Source organism: Haliotis asinina, chromosome 8 (genome assembly GCF_037392515.1).
Source record: "Haliotis asinina isolate JCU_RB_2024 chromosome 8, JCU_Hal_asi_v2, whole genome shotgun sequence".
NCBI lineage: Eukaryota > Metazoa > Mollusca > Gastropoda > Lepetellida > Haliotidae > Haliotis > Haliotis asinina.
The window spans coordinates 59,626,007-59,640,881 of NC_090287.1; the positions used below are offsets into that span (position 1 = coordinate 59,626,007).

A 14,875-nucleotide genomic window follows, 5' to 3' on the forward strand; every position below is an offset into this window, starting at 1 on the left:
CAATGGCATCTCCATCGCCCTCATTGACAACAGACAAGCTAGCTATTAAACTTGTGTGGCACATCAACACATGTCACCAACTAGCTTAGGTTAGTCAAGCTGGATCTAAGTCGATGTATCACTTGTTCAAGATATGACAAGTAACCTCTGTGGGAAGAGAATGCTGATTCTTAGGCATGAAGAACAAACGCCTTAACCACTAGGCTACCCCCAAAGCCTAAACAAATACATGATATGTCCTTCACCAACAATAAAATCACATTAAGGCTGAAAACAGTGGTATTCTCGTACCCACATTCACCTCAACAATGATTGCAATTCACTTGAAGGCCACAAGACATCTTAATTCAGTATTGATATAAATACACTAAATAAGCATAAATAAACTAAAATACTGCAATAAATGCAGCAAGAATGACAAATTTTAGATCAAATCAAGATTCATCTAATTCAACAAGGATAACTGTCAAGGTCAGTGATTTGTACAAACCGAACCAATACATTCAAGTTTCATGTCCACATTCCTTGACAAAACAACTGAAAAAGTGTTGATTGTCCTCCTGGTTGGTTAGAAATGTTTGAGGGCTTTAGTTCTGAATCATTTCCCAAAATTTAACTTTTGCTACAAACCAACTTTAAAAACTAACAGGAAATGTAAACACTGTTCATAGTTCTGTCTTGTCCCAGTATTAACAGCTAATAACTCGGCAGTTAAATAAAATGTGTATTTTTCAGGTTTTTGAAAAATAAAATCCCATTACGCAAATTTAGAATCCTGGATAAATATTGGTTACAACACTTCACAGAGATTTTTTAATCAACAAGGGGACCTCACCTCAGCAAATGCTAGCAGTTTTTCTGTGCCCTCTGGGTCTAAATTCCACAGCAAGTTTTCACAGAGTTCAAGAAGTTTTTTGTCGATGTCATCGTACACAGGCAGAGAGCCAGCATTGACGATGCCCATATCCATACCAGCCTGGAAGGAAGTGACACATTGTCAGGTATTGTCATAAGCTGATTTACTGTGTCACAACACTAAATGTCATAGATACTGATCTCCTGTGTCACAACAGTACCTTGATAGCTCTAAACAATGACAGTTTTAACAACAGTACCTTGATAGCTCTAAACAATGACAGTTTTAACAACAGTACCTTGATAGCTCTAAACAATGACAGCTTTAACAGCTGTATCTTGATAGCATGGTACATTTCCACTGTAAACAACTCAGCTTAATAGCTGAGTACATTAACACAACTAACAGCTGTACCTTGATAGCATGATAGAGGAAGACACTGTGCATAGCTTCTCGGATTGTCTCTTTGCCTCTGAATGAGAAAGAGAAGTTGGATACTCCTCCACTGACTCGGGCTCCTTGCAGGGTTTCCTGGGAGATAGAAGTACCAGAAATTCATTTGTTATGATGTCAAACACTACTCTAAAATTCATGACCAAACATTCTTTATATATTGTCACTATTTTTTCATGGCATGCAAAGACAGATTAACTATAATAATACAAAGAATCAGCTTGTCCTTAACTTATTTTTAGTAGAACATACCTAAAGCAGAAGTTTATACTTGGGACTTATTGTCGACATTGCACATCACCTACCATTGAAAGAATACCAAACACACATATGAAAAATAAAAATTGATCTCAAACCTGATTGAGATTTCACCTCATTCAACACTGAAAGAATATCAAACAACCAACTCCTCCATGAACCAGCACATCTGCTTCTATGAAACACCTACCTTGATTATTTTGATGGCCTTTATGAAGTCGATGCCATACTCGTTGTGCTCGTCAATACCGGTTGCAATGGTGAGGATGTTCGGGTCAAATATGATGTCATTAGGATTGAAGCCCACTTCGTCCACCAGAATATTGTAGGAGCGTTTGCAGATGGCCACCTTCCTCTCATAGTCAGTAGCCTGCAGGGCAAATGGACATATCAGCAATGTTACTGGCAATGCAGTCTATAAAAGTTACCTCACTTTTGAATTAGTAAGTCAACTTTGACTTTTTAAGTCAAATGGGTTAGTTTTAAATTTTTGTTGCTGTGTTTGTTTGGTGTTTAATGCTGCACTCAGCAATATTCCAGCTGCATAGCGATGGTCTGAAAATAATCACCAGACCAGAGATCAACAGTACGAGCATCAATCTAACCAACGGGGATATAATGACATGTGTCAACCAAGTCAGCAACCCCAACCACCATATCCCAGGCATGGCATGCTGAAGACCAATTCTAACTGGGATGTTCATGGGTAACATGTTTGTACATTGTATAATATAGGTACATCTAGTTTGTGTTGTATCTAAGATTGCATTTTACACACTTTCATCCTTGCATAACACTGGTTAGCACTATTGAATGGAATCTACCCTGATTGCCAGAAATGACTCATATTACTTAAATTCTAATAATCGAATGTACATACTGTTTCTTCTTTACTAACAAAACCACAGTTTATCTTTTCTCTTCACACAAGTGTGTCAAGTCCTCACACGAATCCAAAAGAATTATGCCAATTTCATTATTTTCTGTGGACATTGTATATCCTACGAACATTATTCTTGCTACAGATCAGAAAAAATTAATTTACTACAGAAAATTCACATTACAAAATTATTCTGGATAAAAAGTTTCATATTACTCTGCAACTTGCAATTTTGATGACTGATGTTTCTGATATATCCCTACCTGGCCTCCTTCATCAAAAGCCATGACAACAACTGCTGCTCCATACTGCTTGACCTTCCTGGCCTTGGCCTTGAAGTCATCCTCACCCTCTTTGAGACTTATACTGTTGACGATACACTTCCCTTGCGTGCACATCAGCCCCGCCTCCACTACGGCGAAATTGGATGAGTCAATACACAGGGGCACCTGCATACAGAACAGTCCAAATATCTATACTGTTTACATCAACAGAAGACAGTGGAAGGAAAACAAAATGTTATAAACATTGATCATATTCACTAATTTTGTAAAATCAACAAGACAGATATGTATGATAATTCTGGGATCCAGCATGCATGCATGTGATGTTTATGATAATGTTAATCAACAGACATTACAAAAGTCAAACATGCGGGTGCATTGCAATACCTTTGCAATATCAGGTTCAGATGAAATGAGATTGACAAACTTCTGCATAGCTGACACTCCATCCAGCATCCCTTCGTCCATGTTGATGTCAAGCACCTGAGCTCCATTCTCAACCTGTATCTTAGCTACACTCAGCGCTTCCTGCAACACAGACCAAATCTAGTGGGTCAGATACACTATATCGGCAAACATTACATCCTCAACCTGTATCTGAGCAACACTCAGCACTTCCTGCAATACAAACCAGTATATGTCAAGAAGGTCAGACACACCATATCATAAACAATGTAGTGTTTCTGCATCATTTTCTCAACCGTTTTCTTGGCAACACACTTATAACACCTTCCCTTAGCATCAACAACCATATTTTAATTAAACGCAAGTGAATCTGGCTTGATGATGGTGGTCTTGAAGTAAGCAGGCTGCATCTTACATTGTACTAGGAGTACACTGACCAAACCTTACAACGAACAGGGATTAAGGTAGTTACACCATACACTGAACTACTGAACTGCCTAAAGAAATAAACTCCTGCTTGCCGGACCATCCGTGGCGGTCTGTTTGCAATTGGATGTTCAGTTTTGAAAAGTTGCACATCTGATGGTCTTGGATGAATCTGACTTTAAGAATAATGACTTAAGCCTTGACTGAAGCAGATTTGAAAACATTAAGCAGTTTCCCTCCTCTTATTTTTCTCAATGCAGAAAATTCTGAACTGGCAACTGTCCAACAGGTCTGGTAACTTTTGAGAGTCACCAGAGCTGTTGTCTTGCTGAAATTTTCGGACATTCACACCACTGCTAATGACTAATCTCACCTCATAGTTTCCATTCTTGATCAGTCTACAGAATCTCTTCGACCCAGCCACATTGCACCTCTCACCAATGTTCACAAAGTTAGTGTGGGGGCCAATATAGGACGGCTCAAGACCTGAGCAGAAATTATAATAACTTATGACTTCTAACTTTCAATATAATAGCATGACTGTTTTTGTTAGCTACATATTGAAGTAAATCCATAACCTATGAACAATAAACCACCTCCAGCACAACAAGGGATTACCTGATCTGGACTGTCAGTAGTCAGTTCAAACCATATAAGACAACAGTTGTCTTGTGAACTGATTGTGCATACAGATGTCATAGGCCAAGAGATTTACACACAAACAGTACGTAACATTGGAAAAAAGTAGTAGAAAGCAGACTTTTTCAGGAAAGCTTCATAACATCATTGCCATGTGCAAAGTACACAGTTCTGCAAATTCTACCTTGTGGCATTTTCAAAATGGCTGCCAATTTCAAGATGGCCACCAAAATCATCAGTTCTCAGTTCAGTTCTCTCTGTTCAGACATCCATCTCACCTGACATTTTCCCCTGTTTCTGACCAGTATCTGATGGCATAGAGTCATTCTCAACCTGTTTAAAGTCAACTTGCTGAGTGTGTATTGGATGTATATGTAGTATGAGCAAGACTATCACCTGACAGCAGCATGTGACCTTTGTGAAGGTTGGACGGGGGAACCCTTGGCTTGAACTTGGACACAGCGTCAGCAATTGCCCTGAAAAACATCCTAACTGCATGACCCGATACATCATACAAGATACACTCATTATCAACTACTATTCTAATACGAATGGAAATTATAAGGAGAAAAAATAGTGCTGTATGTTACAAGGGGTGTACTCACTTGATGTGTGCTGGGGTGGTTCCACAGCACCCACCCACTATGTTCACCATCCCAGCCTTGGCAAACTCCTAGAAAACATCAGTTACTTTTTATAATGTTTTTCTTGAACTCAGAAGTAGTCACATACTCTTAATACTGGTACCGTAATACAAAATTAATAATTTGTCTGCAATACTTAAAGGCAAGCATTGTCACAAAGGTGACATAATAACCTGCCACAAATTATCAAATTAACCTTAAAAGGTAATGAAAATGAAGGTAGTAGTTAAAAATGAAATTAAATCGCCTTCCCAATGAGAAGACCATCCCTTTAAATAGAGCGATGCCCATGGATCACAGCATGTGACATAGCAAGCCAATGACAGCCAAACATTTTGTGAGCCGGCATCAGCTCTTGTATCAGTCTTGTCCTCTGCAGTCATGATGAATAAATGTTTTGTGTGTTGGCCAATCACTCGTCTTGATTGTTATTACTCACAGCGTGAGCAATTTAAGAATGATTACAAGAAGATTCCAGACATATTACAGCTCGGGATGCCAAACATGGATGCCACACATTGCACCCATTTTTGGAACTGAATCATGGCTTCCCAATGGGCTATTCTACTGCCCAAATGGAGATCTAAAATCTCACAGGCTGATTTAGACTTCTTAACTTAAAGAGCATTGATATCTTCATAAGACTATTGTTTAATCTAGGGAGCTGGTTAGTATCAGAATACACAGACTCCCTATTTGGGTATTTTGAAAAGTACACATGGTGGCTGTCTCATGCTGACCTTTAGATGGCCTGCAGTCATCTCAGGAGTCTCATCATAGTCTCCAAACGTGTTGGGTAGACCTGCAACACAAGGAAGCGTTGGTTCATTGAAATCATTACAAAGATGGCTTCATATAACAGACTGAGGGGATGGTCCGATACCCATGCTTTGAACAGTTCAAAATTAACATTGAGGTATTCAGTAAGATAAATACATTGTTCACTGGTCCCTCAGGGCCCATGACTACATTGAGGTGTTCACTATGATAAATACATTGTTCACTGGTCCCTCAGGGCCAATGACTTGATATACCCTCAATGCATGTGAACAACTTATCATGTGCCTATATCTGGGTAATGAAGAATGACGTAGCTACATTAGAGTAACAGATGATGTACCTCTATCAGGTTAACAGATGACGTACCTGTATCAGGGTAACAGATGATGTACCTGTATCAGAGTAACGGATGACATACCTGTACCAGGGTAACAGATGATGTACCTGTATCAGAGTAACAGATGACATACCTGTATCAGGGTAACAGATGATGTACCTGTATCAGAGTAACAGATGACATACCTGTACCAGGGTAACAGATGATGTACCTCTATCAGGTTAACAGATGACGTACCTGTACCAGGGTAACAGATGATGTACCTCTATCAGGTTAACAGATGACGTACCTGTATCAGGGTAACAGATGATGTACCTCTATCAGGTTAACGGATGACATACCTGTTTCAGGGTAACAGATGATGTACCTCTATCAGGTTAACAGATGACGTACCTGTATCAGGGTAACAGATGATGTACCTGTATCAGGTTAACAGATGACGTACCTGTATCAGGGTAACAGATGATGTACCTGTATCAGAGTAACGGATGACATACCTGTACCAGGGTAACAGATGATGTACCTCTATCAGGTTAACAGATGACATACCTGTATCAGGGTAACAGATGATGTACCTGTATCTGAGTAACGGATGACATACCTGTACCAGGGTAATAGGTGATGTACCTGTATCAGGGTAATGGATCACATACCTGCATTAGGGTAACAGATGACATAAGCTGTTGTATTGTTGCTGACAGACTCAATAAATGGACGCATTTCTGTAGCACCGAGAGCACAGTTGAGACCAAGGCTGAAAACACAAAGAAACAGACATTACATGCCAACAGTTACCAAACAAAATGTTCAATGAAAACACCATGAAGTCCCATTGAATCCCATTTGGTGAGAAGAACTGATGTTTGACCTACCACATAGGCTCTGCGTGAGACACACTGATGATAAAGGCCTCAGTTGTCTGGCCAGACAATGTCCGACCACTCTTGTCAACAATGGTCCCTGATACCTGCAACATAATCATCATCACCAAATTAGTTCAGGATTGATTATTGCTGGCTGATATCTCTTTTTAACCAGTGAAGAGAGTGAGACAGTTTTTAGGTTTACAACTCCTTTAGCAATATTCCAGCAATATCCCAGTAGAGGAAATAGGCTTCACATCATGGGACTTCACACCATTTGTCCATGTGGGGAACTGAACCTGGGACTTCAGCATCATGAGCGAACGCTTCAACCAGTAGGCTGCTCCACTACCCCTTACCAGTCAAGAATAAGGCCATATGCTCTATCTTATACATTTTGTAACATACTGTAACGGTTTCAGAGTTCTGCTCTGGAAAAGTGCACTACCACCAATTTGAGTCAAAGTCAAACTTGTTGCCAGGGAAAAGCCAAAAATATGCAATTCAGAATTCCAAAAGTACCAAAAGGCACCAGTACACCACCAGACCAATTAATGTGCCAAGTTTGGTGAAGAAATATAGAACGGTTTTAAAGATTTGCTCTGGAAAAGATAATAGCCCACCGGCAGATGGATGGACTAGTCCATTTTAATATCCGCTGCAAAACGCATTGTGGGGGAAATAGTCTGAGCATCTCTCTGTTTTCAAAGAAACAGGACCATAGACTATGTTGAAATGGCCTACTTACAAATAACAATTACTGACTATCTGCCTGTTAGATTACATTCTAACAGCTGGAAGATATCCATTATTCCCTATGGGACTATCTGCCCCTGTTAGATTACATTCTAGCAGCTGGAAGATATCCATTATTCCCTATGGGACTATCTGCCCCTGTTAGATTACATTCTAGCAGCTGGAGGATATCCATTATTCCATATGGGACACTCAAGGATACTCACAAATACTGGACATTTCTTGTAGCCACTTGTAAATACATCTTCAATAGCAAATAATGCTGCCTGAAAATCAGAAATTGTTCATTGTCTTTAAGAGGCATTTACAAGTTGTTATATATGATCAAGATATCTTCTGGATTATTAAGAATAAAGAAGCTTCAATCCATAATATATCTTGAACATTGCTTACTGTAGTAATTTAATAAGATATCAAAAATCAGACTGTTTGACGTCTCCTTTTGTTTATGAAATAGTGTCTGAGAGGGTTAGATCAACATCCTTGTGTGCTAGCAATTGGCTGCCACTAAAACAATGTCAAGAAGTTGAACTCAGTGGTAAATTAGTGGGGAACTGTTCAGATATATTTAGACAATAATATCAGACATTTGCGTCATGACTTCACATACACAAAGGAAATATTGTATGATAATTGCCTTTGAATTTGCTGTATCGAATATAGTTTCCACTAGCAGCACGTCTGCACCTCCATCCAACAGTCCACGTGCTTGTTCTGAGTATGCCTCAACAAGCTCATTAAAAGCTGGAAGTAAAAGACATTATCATACACTTAAAATAAAAATTGTCATCTGGCTCTCTGTTCCTGGTGCGAGGGAATTTTCATAGTTCATGGCTCTGTGTGTGTGTGTGTGTGTGTGTGTGTGTGTGTGTGTGTGTGTGTGTGCATATGTGCGTACGTGCACGCGCATGGGCTTCTGTCTGTCTGTCTGTCTGTGTGTGTGTGTGTGTGTGTTTGTCTATGTTTGTTGTGTATTTGTGTCTCTGTGTGTGTGTGTGTGTCTGTGTCTGTGCATGTTTGTTTTTTGTGTGTGTGTGTGTGTTTTTGTGTGTGTGTGTGTGTGTGTGTGTGCGTGTGCATGTGATGATGATTGCACATGGGGTCATCCATTTTTGTTCCGAGATGTGTGTGTGTCATGTGTGTGTGTGTCATGTGTGTGTGTCATGTGTGTGTGTCATGTGTGTGTGTGTGTGTGTGTGTGTGTGTGTGTGTGTGTGTGTGTGTGTGTGTGTGTGTGTGTGTGTGTGTGTGTGTGTGTGTGTGTGTGTGTATGTTTGCTCTGTGTGTGTGCGTGTATGTGTATGTGTGTGTGTGTGGTGATGACGATGATTTCACATGGGGTCATCCATTTTTGTTCTGAGATGTTTCGGTGCCATCAATTTTGTGCACATGCAAAGGCTGTGGTGTCAGCAATTTTGTAAATAAACATTTATCAAAAATCACACTTAAAATTTAAGGGAAGGGGAAGGAGGGGGAAGTCATATACTTGGAGTGAGCAATTACGCCACACTCAGCAATATTCCACTTCATTGGCGGCAATCTGTAAATAATCGAGTCTGGACCAGATAATCCAGTTATCAACAGCATGAGCATCGATCTGCGCAGTTGGGAACTGATGACATTCACATTGTACATGCTTCTCCATAAAAATTTTCACCATTGGAAACATCCATGGAAAGTATTAAAATAACCAAGTCCATGTCACATGCTCTGTCGTTGGATTCCAAAACTACTTGGATGCATACCTAAAGCTACCACAGCATCAGAACACCAGTGACAATTCTTTTCAGGAGTTCATAAAAGTGTCCTGATTCTAACGTCTATCTTACTCTATAATCCATCTTGTAATGCTTAGCATCTGGAAGTGATGCTATCTGTGTTAATCCTACAAAATAACATTGCATACAGTATATCTAGTTAACCTGAGCTTTCTAAAAGCAAAATATAATTTAAGATAGAGGGTAGTGCTATCTAAAGAACGACAAGAAAGAAGAAAGACTGAACTTACTGATATTCCTGAAATCTGGTCTCTCCACTGATGGGGAGATGGAGAGTGTTCTGTTCGTGGGTCCCATAGCACCAGCTACGTATCGCCGTAGACCTGTAACATGTGCTTAGTGTCATACGTCTGTCATACAGCATCACACATGTATCATTAAGAATCTCACAGTACTGTACAGTGATACACATATCACACAGACTCACAGATTATTGTAAATTGTTGCACATGTATCAAACAGAATCACACATTATTGTACAGTGTCACACATGTATCAAACAGAATCACACATTATTGTACAGTGTCACACACATTGTATCATACAAAATCACACATTACTGTACAGTGTCACACATGAATCATACAACAAAAATTGTACAATGATAAATGTGTATCATACAGTGTCCCTCATGTATTTAGTGTGCCACACACATATCACACCGAAGTTTATAAAAATTATAAAGCATCATACAGGTATCAGACACAACATACAAAACACTGACACACACAAGGATATAGGATAAAATCTTTCTTCACCAGCACACCAGCCCATAGTTCATGTAAGTTTGTCAGGCTTGGCGACGTGATTCACGCATGTCAGTTTGATTCCAGTTGTGCAGATCACCAAATCCATATGACTCACTGGACTGTCTGGTCCAAACATCAATATTTATTATCCAAAACTGTGTTCCATAGGAGATACGCTTGTGTGAGGTCAGACAATATCTCTACTGTCTGACAGTATATTTTGCACAATGCCCAGACAATGCTATGGTATCGTTGCACTGAAAGTCTAATGGCAGTACTGTGCTCAGAGATGTACATTTTTAGTGAAAACTAATGAAGAATGATTCTGGATGATAAATGGAATCTCGCCCTCATCTGTACTGATGTCAATTATATCAACACTCGTTGATAAAGGTAAAAATATCCTCGGCAAGCCTCCGATATTTGTTACTATATCAACTTGTGTTGATATATTTGATATATAGAGATTATTGACCTCGTGTGTTTCCGTATCATTAATATCATATTATTAGGGATAAAAATTGTATTATGCGAGCCTCTGACGAGTGTGTTTCTGTATCATTAATACCATATTATTAGGGATAAGAATTGTATTATGGCGAGCATTATACATATTTTTTATCCCTAATAATGTGATATTAATGATACGGAAACACACGAGGTCAACAAACTCTTTATCATATAATGTGATGCTTAAAAATAGCTTAAAAGTAGAGCAAAATACACTTGAAGAGAATATATCATTTGCATATGAATACATAGCAATGAAGCGAGGTCAAGGTCAGTGACCTTTCACAATGGCGGCATAATGTTGTGACCAGTCTCACATATAGTTAAAACCTGAATATGAACCTAGAATGACTTTTTCGCCCTGAAAGAACAACAAAACAAGATAACATTCAAGAGAAAGAGTGTAATAAATAAGAAATAGGTTCTTGGTTCACAGACAAACAGTAGTGTGTTTGACAAGTTCATATAATGAGAGGTAGTCAACGTTCAAACTCTCTGATTGATACTTTTCTCAGACAATTGCCGTTCATCCGAGCCTCATATTCTGTACGATCTGTCTGAACAAAGTATTCAGGTTCATCTTTTCCAAAATTAATCACTGCAGTAATAACTCCAACACCTCTATCGTCAACCCTGTAAGAATCGCCATTATTGAACTTGGGGGCAGCCATGTTTGTTTACAAACTCGCCCACGCAATGGAAAAACCATTCGAAAACTCCTGACGACATCATCATTCAACGTTTACGCTGTGGGATTCGCATGACATATGGAGTTTTGTGAAAGCAGTTCTTGTTTTTTTTATCTAATTTGCATATTTATTAGATTTGGATACCAAGTTTATTAGATGGGTTTATTGCATCGATAACACTCTCCATTATATGATAAAAGTAAAACAATAATTGTGTGGGGAACTGAACCTGGGTCTTCAATGAGGAGTGAACACTGTAATCCTTAGGCTACCAAACCAGCCCTTTCAAAGAAAGAGACCTCAAGAAGAATATACAAAACATGTACACAGAGATGTGAACAGATTTTGCCCATCAAAGGGTGATGCTCAATTATGTTTTCATAATAATATACATCACACCTGTTTCTTTCGTGACATCATCACACGCTTGTCTTGCTACCTTGGCAGACTCCAAGTTCAGTCGATAAACCTAGATAAAACAAATGATAACAATATCAGATAAAAAAAATATAATAATATTAACAACAATAATTATGAGCCAACCATGGTGATGGTTCAACAAAGATTCTAATATCGTCATCTTTGTCAAGCAAGTGATGCCTTGCTTGATGACACAAGAAAACAAATGTCTCCTGGCATTCTTTAGCATCTCCTGGCATTCTTTGTTCCTGCTACAATACGACTGCTTCTTGTACCTGTTTGTCAGCAGGTGAAACTTGTTTTAACATACCACTGGTGTAGCTATGACATAACTCATCATGGCAGTTTGGGCTAGACACTGATGCCACAAGTATACTTAGCATAGCGGTTAACATGTTATAGTTTCCAAGCTCTGTCTCTACTTCTAGGGGTCAAGTGTCAGAACCGTCCTCTACTACAAACTGATAACATGTATTTGATGATTCTAAGTTTGCATGATGAGGATGAAGACTTTTATAGATAGACAATTCTTTGTCGCATCCACATATATTTTGCTTGATAACGGTGTTAGAATCTACACCGAAAAGTTTCATCCACTGCAACAAAGAAGTCATCTGTTCATAAAAGTCTTCATCCGCCTCAAAGTAACATTACCATTTCTTCCAGCCCATAGTCAGCCTGTGCCACTCTCGTTCCGCTGAATGTGTTTGTCTCCACAAAGTCTGCCCCAGCTTCCAAGTAGTCCTGAAACAAAGGATGTCATTTATCGTTACTGGAGTATCTTTATTGCAGTCGACCAGCTGAAACTGATGTACAGTAACAACATGTCCTCATTATTAAATTTCGTGAGTGAGTGAGTGAGTGAGTGAGTGAGTGAGTGAGTGAGTGAGTGAGTGAGTGAGTGAGTGAGTGAGTGAGTGAGTGAGTGAGTGAACCATATATTCAGGTATGGTACCGACAAACATTTTAGGAACAAACTTGAGACATATAATAGGTAAGAATTTATTTCTTATCAGAAGGAACAAAATGTCTTGGAGCATATTCTTACTCCTTAATCAGGTAAATAGCATAAAGGTAGATGCTGAGACCTAAGAAAAGAACTTGCAAACTTGATTTGAAACCACAATAACAGGAGTGTGGAATGCCCAAGGGAAGCAACTCCGCACACAGCATGTGGCAGCACTAATGGCAACCAAGCCACTTGGTCCCTTTAGTACCCGAGTTCACTCAAAATGTTTTGCAAATAATTTGTCAATAATCTGGTGACAGAAGTGACAGAAACCTTGTGAATCTGATAAATGGCTGCAGGTTTCGTGATGGACAACAGGTCATTGTTCCCCTTCAAGCTCTTTGGATGGTTGACAAACTCCTGTCCCCTGAAGTCTTCCTCTTCCAGACGAAGCTGTTGAATCATGGTGCCCATCCCCCCATCGAACACCATGATCCTCTCTTGCAGAGTCTTCGCGATCTGATCCCCCAGATCTGTAACAGAGACAGTGATTGAGTTGGGTTTTGCCAGTAACATCAACATTGGAGACTCCAGAAATGTGTCTGACATATTATACTTGTGTAGGGATTTTCATGAAAATGTTTTAATGACAGAAAAAAAACGAAAACAAAAACAAAAACACACACACACAAAAAAGCAAACAGAAAAAAGAAAAAAGAAAAAAAACGACTAAAAAAAAGAAAAACAAGAGGATATCTCAAGATCAAGCTTGGGGCAGATTGATTCTAATTCCTTGGAAGACTAACAGCTAGTCTCTGAAATGAGTAATAGCTCGTAGTGAACATAGCGAAAAGAGGCCCTGTCACTTTTTTCATTTTCCTGAAGTTGAGGAAATCTAGACTTGCCACATTTTCTAGTCTTGCAAAAGACTTCCTCGGTTATATAATTATTTACCTCAGGGTTTGTATGACAGGCTAACACCCTGAAACTACCCGTGTCTTTTACCTTCATTTGATCCAGGAACCTCTTTCGGGAATTGTTTTCTTAATAAATTTTACAGATTTGGGCATAACTTAAAATGGCATAACTAGCTGATTAGGCCAAACTATCAGTAACATATTATTCTGATACACTGGCAGATGAAAGTTAATCCTAACATCATACATATATTTTTATTAACAGAATTAATACTTAAGGCACTTAATTACATGTAAATTGTATATGTTAATTCTAGTAGTATATGTTTGCAAAGTTAAATGAAATACCACAAATTATTCATATCAGTCTGTTATATATAATTAATAGGCTTGAACATGACATTCTCGCTAATACAATTTTGATAGCTAGAAAAATGAAGCTAAAAACCAAACAAAAATACAACAAACTAACAACTACAAAACAAAACACAACAAATATAGTAAGCATCACCGGAAACAATAAACTAAAAAATTATGAGTTTTAAAAATACCCAGTCATTCACCAACATGTTCAACAAATATTATAAGAAATGTCAAACCACATGTTGGCCTTGTTGACCTCGTATTGCATGCATATTCATGACAACATTTTGTTGATGTTCGTTCATTATTGCCCGAAATGCATTACCAGTGCCAGTGGAAATTGCAGGCCGCATCGCGACTGTTGGATGTGTGATGGGAAATTTTCCAGTGACCTGTCGAACGAGGACAAGCCAGTTCCCTTCTACCAGTTTATCAGCAGAGTCGCAGGACCCAAATAACTCTGCTAGGAGAAAATCGTATTTATATAACCCATGAGTAAACTGTTTTCCTAACAACATTCGTTATGTTACACTTTGCATTAAATGAGGCCAGAGGATGATGACAAGGTTATATGTATCTGATAAGAACTTTCCCGTTTATTTGAGGCGTTATGATTAGATATAAATTAATATTATTGACCTCTAGGCTTGTTTTGATCGTTATGTCAAAGGCTTAAGGACAGAATTGTTTTATGATAAAAAATGTGTTGTATATGCTAAAACGAAGTGTGCCATTGACTTTGCGGAGATCGAGAAAGTGTGTTAAAGTGGAAGTTCAAAAGAAGACAGGTTTATTGAAAACTAATATTAAAAGCTGTTCGTCGCAGAGAATGTAAAATTCATTATTAAACGCTCAGTAGAATAACGAAGCATACAACTTTATAGATAACAACTTCTTGCATAGAGTGACGTTTCGATGT

At 38.7% G+C, this 14,875-nt stretch overlaps 1 protein-coding gene across 1 annotated transcript in view; it reads right to left on the reverse strand.

Moving 5' to 3' along the window:
• The window catches only part of LOC137295403 (methionine synthase-like), a 32,710-nt gene extending 18,297 nt beyond the window's left edge, over window positions 1–14,413 (reverse strand). Inside the window, exons 1-18 of the mRNA XM_067826745.1 lie at window positions 14,282–14,413; window positions 13,010–13,209; window positions 12,382–12,471; window positions 11,707–11,776; window positions 9,590–9,682; window positions 8,219–8,325; window positions 7,788–7,847; window positions 6,835–6,929; window positions 6,616–6,716; window positions 5,586–5,647; window positions 4,807–4,874; window positions 4,598–4,677; window positions 3,936–4,048; window positions 3,119–3,259; window positions 2,711–2,896; window positions 1,758–1,937; window positions 1,271–1,387; window positions 836–976 (exon numbers count right to left, since the gene is read on the reverse strand). Of these exons, the coding sequence (XP_067682846.1) occupies window positions 836–976; window positions 1,271–1,387; window positions 1,758–1,937; window positions 2,711–2,896; window positions 3,119–3,259; window positions 3,936–4,048; window positions 4,598–4,677; window positions 4,807–4,874; window positions 5,586–5,647; window positions 6,616–6,716; window positions 6,835–6,929; window positions 7,788–7,847; window positions 8,219–8,325; window positions 9,590–9,682; window positions 11,707–11,776; window positions 12,382–12,471; window positions 13,010–13,209; window positions 14,282–14,309 (1,932 nt within the window). The 5' untranslated portion in view covers window positions 14,310–14,413. The remainder of the gene's footprint in view (window positions 1–835; window positions 977–1,270; window positions 1,388–1,757; window positions 1,938–2,710; window positions 2,897–3,118; window positions 3,260–3,935; window positions 4,049–4,597; window positions 4,678–4,806; window positions 4,875–5,585; window positions 5,648–6,615; window positions 6,717–6,834; window positions 6,930–7,787; window positions 7,848–8,218; window positions 8,326–9,589; window positions 9,683–11,706; window positions 11,777–12,381; window positions 12,472–13,009; window positions 13,210–14,281) is intronic.
• Window positions 14,414–14,875: the final 462 nt, after the last annotated feature.